Source organism: Glycine max, chromosome 16, assembly GCF_000004515.6.
Source record: "Glycine max cultivar Williams 82 chromosome 16, Glycine_max_v4.0, whole genome shotgun sequence".
Taxonomy (NCBI): Eukaryota; Viridiplantae; Streptophyta; class Magnoliopsida; order Fabales; family Fabaceae; genus Glycine; species Glycine max.
Window position 1 is genome coordinate 31,001,178 of NC_038252.2, and position 18,830 is coordinate 31,020,007.

Genomic DNA, 18,830 nt, shown 5'->3' on the forward strand with positions numbered 1-18,830 from the left:
ATAATAGATTGTTTATAAAATACTAGAAATATTAATTAGAATACAGCAATACTATAAAATTATATTAATTTGACGTCAATTTTAAGAATTGAAAAGATAAAAGTAAAATATATATATATGTATAGTTAAAAATATTGTATCATAATATAAATTATTTATAACAAATCTTAAATATAATTTCTATAATTAGTCAAATGACTATTTTAGACTTAATGCATAAGCATATGACAATTTAATCTCTAAAAAAATAAAAATAATTTAATTATGAATGTATAAATGATACAACAATTACATTTTACAATTATGTTTTATGATCATAAATTATAATATTCAAAAAATTAATTTAATATTAAGTTATTTAATAAACATAATTATCACACTTTTATACATTCAAAAATTAAATTAAATTTTTTATTCTTTCATAAATTAACTTATCCTTTTACAAATTCAATAATCAAAATATTCATTTATCTTTTTAGAGGTATTTGTTTATTATAAATTATAAATTTTAATTATATAAAATAAACACTTTCTATACCATGCAAAAGCTAAAATATCAGTATTAAAACAAGCACTTGTATATTAAAAAAAAAACACTTACAAAATTGCACATAGATTTTGTCGCATATGTGGAACACGTATACAAAACACATTTTGGATCTTTCATGCGTGTGGGGTGAGTGAGAAGACATAAATTAAAGAGGAGTGCCGCCATCGTTGCCCCACACACACCTTCCCTTTGATTCCATTTCTCATTCTCACTTCCAAAACTCCTCCATTCATTTCTCGCATTTCTACCTTCCAAAGCTCTTTCTCTAAGGTTTTTCTTTTTCTTTCTTCATTCACAATTTTTTACTCATTCTTGTCATGTTTCCTGGCTCCATAAAACGAAAGAACACCAATAAAAATTGATTTTTTAATCCATAGTTCTGTGTAATTTACCATTTACTGTGATGCTGTGACGAAATGCAGTAAAGGGTGTCTTCATTTTTGTGCAGATCGAGCTTTGGAAAACTTGAGGAAGCATTTGAGTAACAACCCCTTTTCAGATCCCTGAAGGGTTGTGTTCATTTGTCGAAATAATAACAACTTGCTTGGAACAAGCATAATAAGCATGGCAAGCGCGTTGCAGCTTCAGGGGGTTCAAGGGAACTACCTTTGTGTGAGTGTGAGGAGGGGCTTGCATCATTGCAAGCCTCAAATTGGGTTTGCAGCATTTGGTGCTCCTGTTTGTGCAAGAAGAGTTTGGGGCAATAGGGTGGCATTCAATGTCACTACTTGCAAGGCCTCAACAACAAGTGATGTGATTGAGAAGAGTGTGACTGAGAATAGGGTGGTGAGTATTGAGGGTGAAACCAGTTTCACTTGTGTCATGAAGTTTGGTGGCTCCTCAGTGGCTTCTGCTGAGAGGATGAAAGAGGTGGCTACCCTTATATTGAGTTTTCCTGAGGAGAGGCCTATTGTTGTTCTCTCTGCTATGGGAAAGACAACAAACAAGCTTTTGCTGGTATTTTTTTCCCCACTTTTTTTGTGTTTTTTTAATGTTGGTTTTTCCACTACTTTTGGTTTGTGCTGGTTAAGGGTTGTTGAAGAAAAGGGTTGCTTTCTGTTTTTTTAGGCTGGAGAGAAAGCTGTGAGTTGTGGTGTTACTAATGTGTCAAGTATTGAGGAGCTTTGCTTTATAAAAGATCTGCATCTAAGGCAAGAGCAATGAGTTTTCTCTTTTTTGCTTTTACTAGTGTACCATAATATCTGACGAAAGAAAATCACTTTTTATTTTTTCCCAAAAGGAATGTTATTTTCTGATTAGATGTTCTTACCTGCATCTCAGGACTGTGGATCAGCTTGGTGTGGACGGATCTGTTATTGCAAGTAAGTTGCTTTTTTCCCATGAAGGTTAAGTTAGAGTATTTGAATATTCATTAGTTTATTTGTTTAGATAAAAAGTTCTTCTTGGATCATTTCACCAGACAAGTTCTGTGTATTCATTTGTGTGTAGCAATAGCACCGATAGGCTTATGTAAGGGGGACATACATTTGGTTAATTCATTCTATTTATGATAATAATTTTGTCTTATGTTGAGAATCATGATTTCAACATTCAAGTCTATTTTATATGAACATATCCTGAAGAAGTTTCTGAGTGAGTTTCTCTGGTCTTATATCATCGATTGTCTTGATGTTAAATATGCCAAGCCTATCTGGATGTTTATTGTTTAGGAGTTAGATTAACAATTATTTGGTGCAGCAGAAGAATGAAACACTTTTCACATACAAATCAAGAAGAATTTTATGATAAATCAGAGAAATTTTACTCAGATTACTGCTAAACAATTACAAATCAATGACTTTAAATAGAATGCATAAGAAAAAGGATCTAGGAAAAATAATTTCTAAAAGGAAACTAAACAAGATAGAAACAAATTATCTCAGCAAAATAGAAAATAATTATCATGTGCTGCATCATTTTATATACAAGCTGAAGGAGCAGCTACATTGTATATGCATCAATTTCTGGGATGAAATAGACCTTGTATGAGTGAGATGAAATTGTACACTATAATTGTGATGTGATTTTGATATGGTGTCATAGGAAAAAAAAGTTGCATTTCATACTTTGACTTTGTTATGTCATGCACTTTCAAGATTGAATGATGGCTTATCAAGCAATTCGGAAAATAACATCACTATATATCTCTCAAACCAAGAAAAAGCTAAGACTCTCTCATAGATGTTGATTATAATTGTAACATTAACCACGGATTTTGTTTTATAAATTCATAGTTGCTGCAAGTTTTTCATTTTATTTTATCACCTTATGGACTAAACAATTTTTATCATATGCCTTCTTTCTTCTCAGTATGGTTGTTTGGTAATTTTCATGTTTGTACTCATTTTTGTGGCTGACTTCGTGTTGCATGTGGAATCATTTTCAGAGCATCTAGAAGAATTGGAGCAACTTCTGAAGGGGATAGCTATGATGAAAGAATTGACTAAAAGGACTCAGGACTATTTAGTCTCCTTTGGAGAATGCATGTCGACTAGGATCTTTGCTGCATATCTTAACAAAATAGGTGTCAAGGCACGCCAAGTATGTTTTGTTATTTGCCTATTTAATACATATTGTAACTGAATGGTTGTTAGTGTTTTTATTCGTTATCTTGATAGCCCAACTCTTAGCAAGATCTTCAGATTTTGATTTGTTGTCTCTGATTGGTGATTTGTTGCTAATTTAATTGTTTGACAGTACGATGCATTTGAGATTGGTTTTATAACAACTGATGACTTCACAAATGCGGACATTTTGGAAGCAACTTATCCGGCAGTCGCCAAGAGATTACATGGTGATTGGCTCTCTGATCCTGCAATTGCAATTGTTACAGGCTTCCTTGGAAAGGTATTTGTTATGTCATGTTTTTCAATGCTTTTTTTCATTTCTTTTCTTCTCCGGGATTTTGTGTTCATAAAATAAGAATTTTCTAATTAGAAATTTTTTGACTTGAATTCCTTTTTGAAGGCCCAGAAATCATGTGCAGTGACAACACTGGGTAGAGGGGGCAGTGATTTGACAGCTACAGCAATTGGGAAAGCACTAGGGTTACCTGAGATCCAGGTTTTTACAATTGTACATAAAACACATTAATACATGTCAAAATGGAGACAAAAAGAAAATAATTAATTTAATAACTTAAACAGGTATGGAAGGATGTTGATGGTGTCCTAACCTGTGATCCAAATATATACCCAAAAGCGGAACCTGTTCCTTATTTGACATTTGACGAGGCTGCTGAACTAGCGTACTTTGGTGCTCAGGTAATATTACACGATTTACTTTCACTTATCCAGTTCTTTTGACAGTACACCAAATGCTTTCTCTTTAAAGTTCATAATATCAATATTATGAGTGTCTTAGGATTAGTTTCTCTATTTTCTTAGTTTCCATGTTTTCTAATATTTTATGATTTATTTCCTTATTTAGTTAGGGATTATTAATATAAATAGGGGTGAGTGCTTTGGGTTTTATCATCACATTACATCTTTTCGGAATACATCACAATATTTCTTCTCAATTCTCTCCCTCTATACCTAAACCCTCATAATTCTAACAATTCTAATTCTAGCTTGCTTTCTTGGTTCTGCTTGTGTTTTAAATCATGCTTCTTTATCATTACTTTATAATGTTGTGGTTTTATTGATTTTCTTGACAGAAATAAAAAATTATTAAGGAAAAGAAAAAAACAACTGTACAACTATGCAGTCCAATAAAAGCATCTGTCAAAACAGAGAAACATAAAAACAGAACCTAAGAGGCTAAACAAATGCAACATCAATAAAAATTACAAAAACCGTTAAACCATGTGGAGAACATTTCAGTGAAGTCATGAACACCATGCTATCTCCCAAAACAGAACAGACCCTTGCAGATAATTCCTTTCTGCTCACCACACTAGACAAATAGAGAACTACAAAAAATGGGGACAAATTTTAGGAATACTTATTGTTACCAAAATCTTAAAATGTATTAGAAGTAATTGCTCCAGGGTGAAAGTAGACACCCAATTTTCAAGGAACAAGTTGTTCTAAAAGAAAAGTAGTTGCCAACAATGTAAAAATAACGGGTACAGTTTTGAAGCTACACTTGCACATAACACACATTGAAGAAATAGCTGAGGCTGTGCAAATGTGCAAGATGTCATCTTGAATTAATTTGAATTAGTGTCACAAAACTGCTATAGAAAATCTGGGACTGTCAAGCTTCTGAAACGGGTTTTCCATGTTTTACGTGAATTTTAATACTGAGTCACCCAACATACATCAGAACATACTGATAGGGAGCTTATTACATTCTTATTTGGACAAGTACCAATATTAAAAAGTAGAAACATTGAATAATAAAACTTATGTACAACAGCAATATGAAATACTAGATATGATAGACCAAACAATAAGATTTTATTGTTGAAAAAGGGGGTTGGGGGGCTTCAAAATTCAAATTCCATGGCAAATTGGCTGTTGAAAAAAGATTGATTGGCAGGAAACTTGTTAATTTCTTAGGAGTTTACGGTATGCATAATCACAATTTTTTTTATTCTTGTCTCAACTAAATTTCCAGAGACATGAGGATGACCATGGATATGAATGAACAATAAAAGAACTAATGTTTCTTTATCATTGAAATAGTAGAAGCAAGGAGGCATTGTTCCACATAAAGTGTTAAATTTGGATATGGTGAATTATGCTCATTGAATGGGCAAGGGATATAGTAAAAAATGCACAATGAAGGACTTTCCCTTCCCAATTGTACTACTGAAAAGTGAAAACTAATAGAAGAATCAAGTACCAATGGGCAAAAGAGGGATATATACTAGAGAGGTGAGTTTCCAAGGGTTTGCATGGCATGAGTAATATGTTAGCCATGTCATTCTCTGTTTTACAGATTGATTTAGTGTTTGCACTGCATGGCATTAGATGCCACATTCCCAGAAAATTCCTAATTGGATGCTTTTACATGTCTTTACTGCTTATTTTGTATAGAGTGGTTAACAAGAAGAGATTTTTTGGCCACTGACAAGGCTCTCCAAATCATCTCAGACTTGTTCTGTTAATAAGCATATATATCAATCTTGTGTTATACTTAATTTACTCCCGAGTCTAGTCAAAAGGATGTTATCACTCATCACCTTACCGCTATTGTGAGGAGTATGATGTGTATCGAAAGATAGACTTGTGGCTTGCGATATCAGAATAATCCCATCAAAGGTGAGTCTAATATTTCATTTCTCTGATTCTCAGGTTCTGCATCCACAGTCTATGAGACCTGCAAGAGAAAGTGATATTCCTGTTAGGGTTAAAAATTCTTACAATCCTAAAGCTCCAGGTACTCTCATCACCAAGGCAAGAGATATGAGCAAGGTTTGTAGAATTAAGTGTTGGCATAAATAGTAAATCCCATTATCTCAAGTAAGATTCAGGCAATGCTATAAGTCTTCCTTTTCTACCTCCAGGCAGTGTTAACAAGCATTGTTTTGAAACGTAATGTGACCATGTTGGATATAGTGAGTACTCGCATGCTTGGTCAGTATGGTTTCCTTGCTAAGGTGAGAGATAAGGCCTATCAGACATGTTCTCCTAGTGGTTGAATCGCTTCCAGTTTTCATACTTCCACATGTATACAGGTGTTTTCAATCTTTGAAGAGTTAGGCATATCAGTTGATGTTGTAGCTACAAGTGAAGTCAGTGTTTCCTTGACATTGGATCCATCAAAGCTATGGAGCAGAGAGCTAATTCAGCAGGCAAGTGTAAACATTTATATTCCTTTGATTAGTTTGTTAATGAGTGATAATATTTTTGTGGTGTTTTAATTTCCTTCCTTCTAATGTCCCTGATGATATTACCTAGTTTTATACTTAAATAAACAAATTCTTGCTCAACTAATTTGTAAGTCAGAATGTGCTAATTGGCTGTCATCCTCTATCTTTGAGCAGGAACTTGACCATGTTGTAGAAGAACTCGAGAAAATCGCTGTGGTGAATCTCCTGCAGAATAGATCCATCATCTCTCTCATTGGAAATGTTCAGAGATCATCACTAATATTGGAGAAGGTTCTGTATTATGCTCCCTTTATTTAAATTAGTTCATATCCTAACTTTCACTTATGTATAAAGATTTACTGAATTTATTACAATATTACTATCTGGGCCTTTTCCTCCCTCCCTTTTGCTGTGTGTGGGGACAGGGGAATATCGTATTATTTTATATGGGAAGCCTTGGGGTGCATTTCTGATATTGGAAAAAAACCCACTGGTTTTATAATGTGTTTTTAAATTTAGGCGCAAATTAATTCATGTCAACCTGCAGGATTATGTTCTGTAATTAGTCTATGTTTAGCTCTTTCTGTCAGCGACTTAAGGAAATCACTGATTGATTCTATTGCAGGCTTTCCGTGTTCTTCGAACCCTTGGCATCACGGTGCAAATGATCTCTCAGGGTGCATCTAAGGTATCCTCCTAATCCAATTTATATTATCATTCATTATATTAGCTATACAAACAATAGTAGCCTTTTTCATCCCCAGACACAGGCACTGGGGCACTGGCTTGCATTGATTGTTATTATGTGCACTTGGCATGTGCTAAATGGTTCAAAAAGGCACTTGGGAATACATGGTATTGAGTATTATATTCATGAGAAGTGTGTTAAAAACTAACTTTTTGGGAAAAAGGGGGAGGGGTGATGATGAAGCATGTTTTGTATTATTTTCATAGCATAAATTTCCCTCATCGACGTCCATGATCCCCCAATTATTTTGACTTTCTGAACATTAGTGTATGTCATATTCAGGTCAAGTATAATAAAGTAGAGGCATTTATTTTACATGCAAGTTGAGACCCTGAAGTGGTTTCATTTTCATGTATTATCTGTTCTTGTTTTGTGGCAGGTGAACATCTCATTGGTTGTAAATGACAGTGAAGCGGAGCAGTGTGTGAGGGCTCTCCACTTAGCCTTCTTTGAGAGTGAGCTCTCAGAGTTAGAGATGGATTACAAAAATGGTAATGGCTCTGTTCATGAATTATCTTTAGGGGACACTTGAGTGTTTCAATTCTTTTCATTAAGATATGTATCCCAATTTTATATGCTAATGTCAAGCAAGCATTTTTGAGTTCCTCCTAGTCTTGTGTCACTGTGATGTACCAGAACAATGTATTTTACCTGAAGATAGATGCTGGTTGGGAGGAATGGCAAAGCATTAGTGTATAACTAGTCTTGGTAGTTGGTATTACTAGTGAGTAAACCTTTGTATTCTTTTGTAGCTGCTTCCAAAGGGTTAATAACCAGCTGCAAATCAATTATTGTTGACTATATTATTGAAAGTCATGCTTCTGTCTCGATTTTTTTTTCTTTTTTATCGTTTAAGAAAATAATTAATTACATCAATTTCTGATATAAAATAATGTTGTTTGATTAAAATTCTCTTATAGTAAAGGAATTACTGTAGGGTAAGTTGTAATTTTGACGAATATGGATATTCTTGAAAAAGTAATACCTTTTTAATATTCTATAGTGACAAATAAATTGAGACAAAAACATTCTAAAAATAATGCAAGCTCCAAGAGTTTCGGGTACCATAGAATGAAATTTCACTAAAGGTAATGCATGTAGTCAGTGAGATTCTTGATGGATATTAGTTATTGACAAAGTTAATAGATAATTTGCACTTATAACATGGCTTGACAAAGATGAGTTATCGGCAAAATCAATAGATAATTTGTACCAATAATATGGCGACTAGAAAAAACCCTTAGTTATTTTCTGACAGATCTGATCTTATATTTTCAATATAAAGCTCATAAATATACGTGCTAAGTGCAATTCCAGGTTGCTTAGGAGTCCCACTATGTATTGTTAATGATATGCCTGATAAGTTAATATTGTAAGTGTAAATTAGCATTATCAAGAGTTGCATCTGGCTCAGATAAGTCTACACTCTACCATTAGATTGCATGATGCAATCATGTAATCATAATTTATAATAAGGGTATGCATTGAGCAAAAGATACGAACCTGTTGATTGCAAGAACTTAACAAGGGTAACAGGGACATGAGCTATGACATTGCGTGCAACCCAGTTGTGAAGCATGGCTTCGTCAGCATTGTAGAGGCTAACGTGTAGGATACCTTGAGCCTTAAGAAGGGCCACCATCTGTACCAATGTTGACACCAATAAAAGCAACTGCAGAGAAAAAACACCAACAAATATAGGACTTTCAGATAATTAAATCATCAAACACAAAATGGTCTTTCATAATTCAGAAGGGCGAGTCGTTACCATATGATACTGAGTAAAACGTGTGAATGAGAGGCATAAAAAGTAACACATATGCAGCAACCATCCAAAAGAAATAGAAAAAAGAGCAATGAATTAATGATCTACAAATCTAAATATGTAAAATGATTCATTTTCCCGCTCTTCAATGATTTAAAACATGTAGTTCTTTAAGCCAATGCATGTAACTTAGTGATCTGCAGTTACTTACAACATAAGTTAGGCATAAATCCTTAATTTCAATTTACGGCAAATCAAGGAATGCAGTTAAATTAGCTCTAAATTTTTAACAAACATGCTAAAACCTAAAAGTAACCTGCAGAAACAAAACTAAGGGTCTAACTGTGAGTTGTAAATCTTTTGGTATCTGAGTTTGATTCCTTCTTTTGAATCAAAAACCTGCAGAAACAAAGTAAAAGGGTTGCTGGGAAAATAAGCTGAGGGGGCGTGCTGAATTTTTTTTCTTCCAACATGACTTGTTAATTTGCAATATTAAAATGGAAACACATATGGATCATTATATTCAGTATCTTTATTAGATAAAGATGAGGAAAATGTTTATAAAAAATTCAATTAATAGCGTTGTTAGCAAAGAATAACAGTTAAAGAAATTCATTTTTTAAGACACATCCACATCAAATTGAATTCATAGGAATGTCAAAAACAAGAGACAGATCTTTCTGTCGATATGACCAATTCTGGTAATTAAAAATACTAGTTTCTATCTCCATGGGTCGCATAGTACTATGTTCATACTGGCAGCAGCTTGATCCTAGCCACAAGGTGCTTTTAGGGGGTTAATTTCAAACACTGCAAGTAAAGTCCAACCTCATAAGAGATTGATTTTCATCTTAAACTTCATTGCGTTATTTTATTATTTCATCCAAAAATGCTATAAGTTTGGATTCTTGTTTGACTTTGGGGACCCAACCCAAGACTCATTCATCTACAATCATACATTCAATACTGACCTCTCTTCTCAGTTCTCATGACTATGCAACCATCCTCATCTTCCTTTGGTTATGGATTCACCTACGATGTGTTCCTTAGCTTCAGAGGGGAAGATACTCGTTACGGTTTCACTGGCAATCTCTACAAAGCTCTTTATGACAAGGGAATTCACACCTTCATCGATGAGGAGCTGCAGAGAGGGGACAAAATCACCTCAACACTTGAGAAGGCAATTCAAGAGTCCGGAATTTCATCATTGTGTTATCCGAAAGCTATGCATCTTCCCCCTTTTGCCTAAACGAACTTGCTTACATCCTTAACTTTATTAAGGGGAACCGTCAGTTGGTTTTGCCTGTTTTTCATAATGTGGATACTTCTCATGTGCGACACCACACAGGTAGCTTTGAACAGAAGAACAACGTGGAGAAGCTGGACACATGGAAGATGGCTCTGCATCAAGCAGCTAGCTTGTCTGGCTACCATTTCAAACATGGGTACCCTTCCTCAACCTATTATATTTTAATTCATTAATATTAATTTTAACTTGCCTAATGACATTTTAATATCAAATTTTAAAGAGATGAGAATGCTCATTAACCTTGAATAACATACATGAGGTGTTTAGTCTGACTTCACACAAATTTCTCTGGTTGAATAGGGATGGATATGAATACCAGTTTATTAACAGGATAGTTGAATTGGTGTCTAGCAAGATTAATCGTGTTCCTTTACATGTTGCGGATTACCCGGTTGGACTAGAGTCACCAATGCTAGAAGTAAAATCACTTCTTCTAGATGTTGGATCTGATGATGTCATCCTCATGGTAGGGATCCAGGGACTTGGTGGAGTAGGTAAAACCACACTTGCTGTCGCAGTCTATAATTCCATTGCTGACAATTTTGAAGCTTTATGTTATCTTGAAAACTCAAGGGAAACTTCAAACAAACATGGGATACTACATCTCCAAAGCAACCTTCTTTCTGAAACCATTGGAGAAAAGGAAATTAAGTTAACAAGTGTCAAACAAGGAATTTCTGTAATACAACATAGCTCAAGCAAAAGAAGTTCTTTTGATTCTAGATGATGTTGACAAACATGAACAGTGACAAGCAATTGTTGGAAGACCTGATTGGTTTGGTCCTGGTAGTAGAGTCATCATTAACACTCGGGACAAACATTTGCTCGCGTGTCACGGTGTTAAAAGAACATGAGGTGAAAGAATTGAATGAGAAAGATGTTCTTCAATTACTTAGTTGGAAAGCTTTTAAATCAGAAGAAGTTGATCGATGTTTCGAGGATGTTTTGAATCGAGCAGTAACTTATGCTTTAGGCCTTCCGTTGGCTTTAGAAGTAATAGGTTTCAACTTGTTTGGAAAAAGTATAAAACAATGGGGATCAGCTTTAAATCGATATGAAAGAATTCCTAATAAAAAGAGCCAAGAGATACTTAAAGTAAGTTATGATGCTTTAGAAAAAGATGAGCAAAGTATTTTTCTTGATATTGTTTGTTGCTTCAAAGAATATGAATTGGCAGAGGTAGAAGATATAATTCACGCGCATCTTGGCAATTGCATGAAACATCATATTGAAGTACTGGTTGAAAAATCTCTCATAAAGATTAGTTTAGATGGTAAGGTGATACTACATGACTGGATAGAGGACATGGGTAAAGAAATTGTTCGAAAAGAATCATCAAACGAACCTGGGAATCGTAGTAGGTTATGGTTTCCTAAGGATATATAGTTCGAGTTTTGGAAGAAAATAAGGTGAATAATATTGATACATATGGATGATTTGGTTTGGTTTTTCATTTTTAACCTTGAATTATCTCTTTTGATTATTATATGCTCATGTCACATTTTTTTTTTTGCTTTATAATATACTTTTCTCTAAATAAGCATGTATATTGTGGTTGATTCATGATTTTTTGTTAAAAGGGAACTAGTCAGATTGAGATTGAAATCATATTTATGGATTGCCCATTATTTGAAGAAGTAAAAGTAGAATGGGATGGAGATGCCTTCAAGAAGATGAAAAATCTGAGAACACTTACTATTAGAAGTGGTCTTTTTTCCAAAGGTCCTAAACATCTTCCTAATACTTAGTAATGGAATGGTGGAGATTTCCTTCACAGGATTTGCCATATGATTTTCATCCGAAGAAACTTGCTATATGCAAGTTACCCTATAGCTGCTTTACATCACTCGGGTTGACTTCCTTTTTATTGAAAAAGGCAAGTGTATTGAATTCAATTTCCTCGATCTTGTATTTTAATAAGCTTACTTTAAGGCTACTCATTTTTTTCATTTTTATGTTTTTATATTAATAAATTCACTTTTAGTTGGTTGACTTGCTTCTTTTTTCCTTTCTTATGTTGCAGAAATTGGTGAATTTGACAAGTTTAAATTTTGACATGTGCCAATGTTTAACACCGATACCAGATGTATCTTGTCTCCCACAATTGGAAGAATTATCAATTCGATCGTGTCAAAATTTATTTACAATTCATCATTCGATGGGTTCTTGGAAAAACTTAAAATCTTGAGTGCTTTTAATTGCCGCAAGCTCAAGAGTTTTCCACCCATCAAGTTGACCTCTCTTAAGCTACTCACACTTTCATTTTGTGACAGTCTCGAGAGTTTTCCAGAAATATTAGGAAAGATGGAAAATGTAACACAACTTTGTTTGGAAAATACTCCCATAAAAAAATTCCCACTTTCATTTCAAAATCTTACTAAGCTTCAAGAGTTACGTCTGGGTTACAGCAAAGAACTGAGAATACGTGGTTGTGATGCAGTGATGCTGCAATTTTCATTTGTAACATTTCCATGATGCCAGAATTGGCTAAGATTATAGCTTGTGGATGGCCAGCGGAAGGGTGGCTATTGTCTAAAGAGAACAAGGATGCAGAAAAAGTGAGCTCAATCTTATCCTCAAATGTTCAACATCTTGGTCTCCGATACTGCAACCTGTCAGATGATTTTTTTCCAGTAGTTCTCCAATGGTTTGCTAATGTGAAGGAGTTAGACCTATCAGGGAATAATTTCAGTTATCCCCGAATGTATCAAAGAATGTCACTTCTTAACTAGGCTGGATTTAGATTATTGCTATCATCTTCGAGAAATTAGAGGGATTCCTCAAAACATGGAATATTTCTCTGCAATAGAATGTTTGTCCTTGACTTCCGCATGTAGAAGCATGTTATTGAATCAGGTAATGTTTTTGTTATTTTTATGTATTTGATGTTATTGGTATAAATGCATCTACTTTGTCGATGATTAATTTTTGCTGAGTAACCGGGTTAGTCACCTATATATTGTTGAGCCTTCCTGCTAAGGATGTTTTTTTTTTTTCTATTTACAAGTCTCGAATCCGAAAACTTGCTTAAGGAATTCAAGCCCACTTTCACTCGGACTAATGACATGTTGTTCTTGTATGTATTTGATTTGGTTGTTGATAGTGTATTTAGTGTTGCTAAACTTATTGGTGAACTAACAGGAACTGCATGAGGATGGAAACACCATCTTTTATTTGCCAGTAACTAAGATTCCTGAGTGGTTTGAGTGCCAGACCTGGGGGCCACCAATTTCTTTCTGGTTCCGTAACAAATTCCCAGCCATAGTTATTTGTCTTGATATGGAACCAGTGGGTGAGTATTGCTCGCTAGAAGATGAAGGTCTGTTTGGCCTCATCGTGATCATCAATTTGAGGGTTTGTGGACCGAAATAAATAGTACATGTCTCTTTGATCTGCAGAAGATAAAACTCAAAGAGGATTTAGGTGAAGCACTTTTAGAAAATGAATGGAACCATGCAGAGATTGTATATAAATTTTTTAATTCCGTCCCAATCCTTAGAAAAAGTGGAATCCATGTATTGAAACAACAAACTAGAATGAAGGATATCCAATTCACCAATCCTTGTAGAAAAAGAAAACTAGATGATGATCTCAATAGTTCAGAATCACAAGACCAATCGATGTTGAAAAAGAGAATAGATTAGGGACACGGAAGTTGCTGGGACACAATTTGTGTAACAACAATGGATGGTTTTTTTGTCGCCTATATGTGGAACTGGGTACATAGTGATTTTCATTTCTTTCTGCTCTAGCATTAATCAATATTTGGATAACAATGTGAAAGAGGATTCGTGTTTAATGAGGAAAGTTTTGCTTCTATCTTTATTGTACCTTAATTCTAGTTACAATTTGACAATAGATTTGTTTTCAGTTGTAATCAGGATCTTTCCTACTCACTGTAATTGGGACCATGATTTACATTTTCCTAGTTGCAATAATTAGGACAACGATTTAGGATTTCTTAGTTATCCTTATTAAATTAACAATTCTAATTTTTTTTATCTATTTCTTTACGCAAGCCCTACTTGTATAGAAACAACGTATATAGACATGTGATATATGTGAATATCAATATGATTTTCAGAGTCACCCGGACTCTAAAAATCAATAGAGTCTGGCTCAAGGAAAAAAACAAAGATGGAAAAGAAGAAGAAAAAAACAAAAGGCACATAGAATACGATTAGTCAAAGATGGAAAAGAAGAAGAAAAAGGAACGTCAATTAGAACAATAGAACGATATCATGATGGAAAAAATAAGTCTGTTTGAATGTTGCCTAGACTCCTTCACTAGAGGGATGATTGTTTTGACAATGGATGCAGACAAAGGTGGGCTCAAAGGCTTCGGCAACAAGTAGTGGAAAATTCTAGTGGGTATGCTAAACAATCTATTGTTGATAAAAAAAAAAAAAAAAAAGTACGCTAAGCAAGAAGGGAAGCAACATGCTGAAAGGATGATGGGTAAGATTTAACAATTTTTTTCTTTCAGAAACAAAAAATAGATTATATTAAGATAATTGGTATTGCTATATCACAAGCTGTGAAAATATGGCAATACCAGGAAAACAAATTACAATTATGAAATCCATTCTACTAGTGCCCATGCACGATTGATTCATACAAAGAAAACGTGTACTAATACTGCAGACTCCAAAATCTAACCAATGATATCCATTTTGCAATAGCATCATAGTATAGCCAAGCATTACTTCCCTGGCTGAGAACATTGGTGCTAGCCAGTGTGTTATTAATTCTGCAGAATTGACACCTTATATCCAGGTAGGACTCTCGATTCCCCAAGCCAAAGATAGCTTCTCATCCGCACTTCATAAGCAAATCTACAGTGAAAGATAACATGCTCTGTTGCTTCTAGTGTCATGTTACATAGAACACAGTCAGAATTGCTATCCACAGGGAGAATATGTCTCTTGTGGAGATTATCTTTTGATTGGATACGGTTAAGTCCCAACTTCCATTCAAATCCCTTCACCTTCGATGGTACCCTCAACTTTCACATCTTCCTATAAAATCTTTCATTTTCCAGTTAACCCACACATTTTGTAGTAAGTGATAGACTTCTCTTACCACGTACTTCCTTTGGGTACCCCTACACCATGGTCATCCATCACACTCAGTTTGAATAGGGACTATTCGTTCAGTGTCATCCGCCAATTGTTGAACCAAAGATTCTTCCCATGTGAACCAATTCCTCCTCCACTTTAAATCCCACCTCCATCACCTTGCAAGAGTTTTGTTCGTAATTTAAAAAGACCCTGTTATATTTTGATATTTTGTGAATAAACACTCTTGACCAATAACCCTCTCAGCAAACCAAAAGCTTTCATCTCTCCTCTTCCCCAAAATCTCGTTGGAACCACCCCTCCGCAAAGCCACCCAACTCACAAGTTTTCAATAGGTCACCCCACCATTAAGAATCATTCCTAATGTCTTGGCCCAACACAAATTTATCAAAATCCCATATACCATATTTTTCTATCAACACCTCTCTCCAAAGACCTTCCCTCTCACTCATAAGCCCCCACAATCATTTTTCCAACAAAACCCTATTAAAGACCTCTAAGTTCCTAATACCCAAGCCCCATTTCTCAATAGGTGAACACACAACATCCCACTTAACCCAAGATATTTTCCTCTCCTTACCACTTGCAACCTACAAAAAATTCCTTTGAATACTACTAAGAACAGAAAGGACTTTCTTAGGGATTTTGAAAAAAAGATATGAAATACAAGGATAGAGAAGACTATACTGATTTGACAAGACAAATCCTCCCACCAAAAGAAGTGCCTCCTACCCCAAGGTCTCAACTTCCTATGCATTTTTTCAATGATTGGTTACCATGTTGAGACTTTTCTAGCATCCGCCCTAATTGGAATTCCCAAATAAGTAAAAGGGAGGCTTGTGGTAGTACAATTCAATATCGTAGCACAAGTTAGGGTCTCCCTTTGCTCCACATGAATACTATCAAGCAACTTTTGTGAAAGTTGACTTTTAATCTGGAAGCCATCTCAAAACATCCAAGGATCATCTTTAGTGTTATGTAATCTCTTATTTCATTCCTAAAGAAAAAATAGAGTCATCGGCAAATTGAAGGAGTGGAAGCCTTAAACTACCATTCCCCCACACTGATTCCTACAATTAAGTCTTTATTTTCCACTTCTCTGACCAACCCACTTAATCCTTTTGCAACCACCAAGAATAGGAATGGTGTTAGCGGCTCTCCTTGTCTTATGCATTTTTTTGCCAAGAATTCTACCATTGGGCTTCCTTTCACAAGAATGGATATGGATGATGATTGTAAGCATCCCCAAAGCCTTATCCAATCTACTTATAGCACCACCTCCTGCTCTCGCCCTAGTAAATTTCTTTCCCACCCATGGTAACCACTATAGTGTCCCACACTTTTTCTCCTTCAATAACATCACTTTTAGCCAAGATATCTCAGTATTCTTTATCCTCTTTCTCTATATGCAATCTTCTGATATTGTCTTTCCCCCACCCTTTTTGGAAAAGGATGTCGTTGCTTGCTTCTTGGGTTTTGTTTGAATTCCATTGAGCAACAAATCCATTTTATTTGTTGGATTAAAACTCAACATTTTTTCCCTTTACTAGTTGTTAATTGTTGCTTTCCTTTTTAGTTGTAGCGTGGTTTCTGTTTGGTCCTTGTCATAGGGGAATTGTCCATGTTGTCAATAACTATGGATGAATGAAGTTCTTTAGTTTTGGGGGTCACTCATGTTTACAATACTTCAGACAAAACATAAAGCATCACCAACAGACTCTTCTTTTTGAATTGGGAGACATTACCAACAAACTCTCATTTTCACAATTGGGAGGTGGGCTTCTTTATTTTTTGTTTTGTCTCCCTTAGCTTCTCTAATGTAGTGTTTGGGCCAAGCCCATTATGAGTACCCCTAGTCACCTTATCATTCGCACTCCCCTTCGTATGGCTACATGTTCCCTCTTGTTCGTTATTTCCACACTTTCCCATCTCCACGTGGTTTGGGCCCCCATTAGTCTTACATGGCCCATTTTGTAGACTATCCCAATCTCCTTCACCGTGTATATCCTTACCCCTTACTATCATGTCAGTCTTAGGACTTAGCTTTCCAGTTTGACTAGCCTCTGTTGAAGTGCTTTCACCCTTTTCATGCTTTCTCTCTTTTTCTTTCTGAAAAAGCCAATGATAGCTTGTTCTCCCTAAAATCCACCTCCTTCAACTTCATGCTTCCTTTCTTTACCTTACCAACTTCCTTTATCCACCCTTGTTCATGAAAATTAGGTAGACATGCTCCTATCGATCAAAGTACATCCATTATCCCTATAGCTCCCGTTCGAGATTTCGCCATCAACCATAAATGCATTTTGTCGTAGTTATCTCATTCTCTTTGGTGGTGTTGCTTCTTTTTATAGAGGTTGACCCAATTCAAAGTAGGATTTAAGGACAACCTCTTTGTCCATTGGATCATAGCTCACTTTCCACGACCCTCCTTTGCCCGCATCGTCGTCGTCATTTGACCTAAACAACCAGTCTGACCTTCTTGATTCTAACCAATCCCCTTTTACTGACCCATTTGCATAAGAGGGATTGTTTTTACCCCCTTTTAAGGTAACAACACTTTTTCATTTACCCCAAATCAGCCTCTTCGATTAGCCAAACATTGTAGATACTTTCACGATCTCGTACTTTTTGAATGACGCTATTTGTGTTTGGATCAACATTTTGACTCTTACTCTTGCGTATTTAAGTTGCTCAAAGTTCTTTGTTTCATCAAAGATCTTCATACAACATCAAACTTGGCCAACCATTTTAGTAAATGTCTCTTCATTCCATAGATTTAATGGCACCCTCGTAACTCTAAGCCCTAATATCAGATACGACTTCAAATTGTCATGTTTCTCTCGTTAGCAAAAATATATTATCGCCTAGGTATCTTAGGTGAAAAGATGAGAACCCATGGAGGAAAAAGGCTTCCTTGATGTTCACCAATGATTTTTACTTCGTCAATCTTCCTACACAGCTTTTCTACAGCCAACATACGTTTGTTTCCTCTAATCTAATATTCCAACCTCCAACCACTCTATGTGGTCTTCTGCCATTATCTTTGGCTGCTCACCTCATTCTTCCAATATGTACTGCCATCGCATATGAACAATTAGGTCGTGTTCTCGCATCTCTATAAATCTCCCTAAACCTTTTCCTTCCTCGGTGATATGAATAAGTCCCTCATTATTCCCCATTTATGGAAAATATTCCACAGTTTTGATACATCATAGCATTCCACAAAGTCTATAAAGAAATGCAATGTAACCGATTCACTATTGGTTCCTTTCCCATTTTGCCTTATGTCGTCCCTTTTTGTCCCCTCTCGCACTGTCACTCTATTCACTCAGCAATCACTTATCCCTCTTGTTTGAAGCCAACACTAATTTGTAAATTTAACAAAATCATTGATACAGGAGCATCTAATCACATGATTGGAAATTTAACAGTAGAAGAGAAATTATTGATGGGTAGAAGAGTTTGCACTGAATTGAAGTTAGGGTGCATTTGATAGAAAACAATTTTTTTCATGCTCAAGAAACATGATTCTTAGAGGGTGTTTGTTTCATGGTATCATGATATATTTTTATGAATAACATTCTCAAGAATATTATAACTATAAATATTATTCTCAATA

At 35.1% G+C, this 18,830-nt stretch overlaps 1 protein-coding gene and 1 pseudogene across 1 annotated transcript; both read left to right on the forward strand.

The window, feature by feature from the left end:
- The first annotated feature begins 659 nt into the window (after positions 1-659).
- On the forward strand, positions 660-7,871 carry LOC100805860 (aspartokinase 2, chloroplastic). Its single transcript, XM_006599349.3, has 14 exons — positions 660-820; positions 999-1,507; positions 1,619-1,701; positions 1,832-1,872; positions 2,937-3,091; positions 3,248-3,397; positions 3,518-3,613; positions 3,697-3,813; positions 5,794-5,913; positions 6,006-6,098; positions 6,177-6,293; positions 6,486-6,602; positions 6,937-6,999; positions 7,439-7,871. The coding sequence occupies exons 2-14, from the start codon at positions 1,115-1,117 to the stop codon at positions 7,589-7,591; spliced, it is 1,698 nt and encodes a 565-aa protein (XP_006599412.1). The 5' UTR covers positions 660-820; positions 999-1,114; the 3' UTR covers positions 7,592-7,871.
- Positions 7,872-9,149: 1,278 nt separating this feature from the next.
- On the forward strand, positions 9,150-14,853 carry LOC100778587 (TMV resistance protein N-like; annotated as a pseudogene).
- Positions 14,854-18,830: the final 3,977 nt, after the last annotated feature.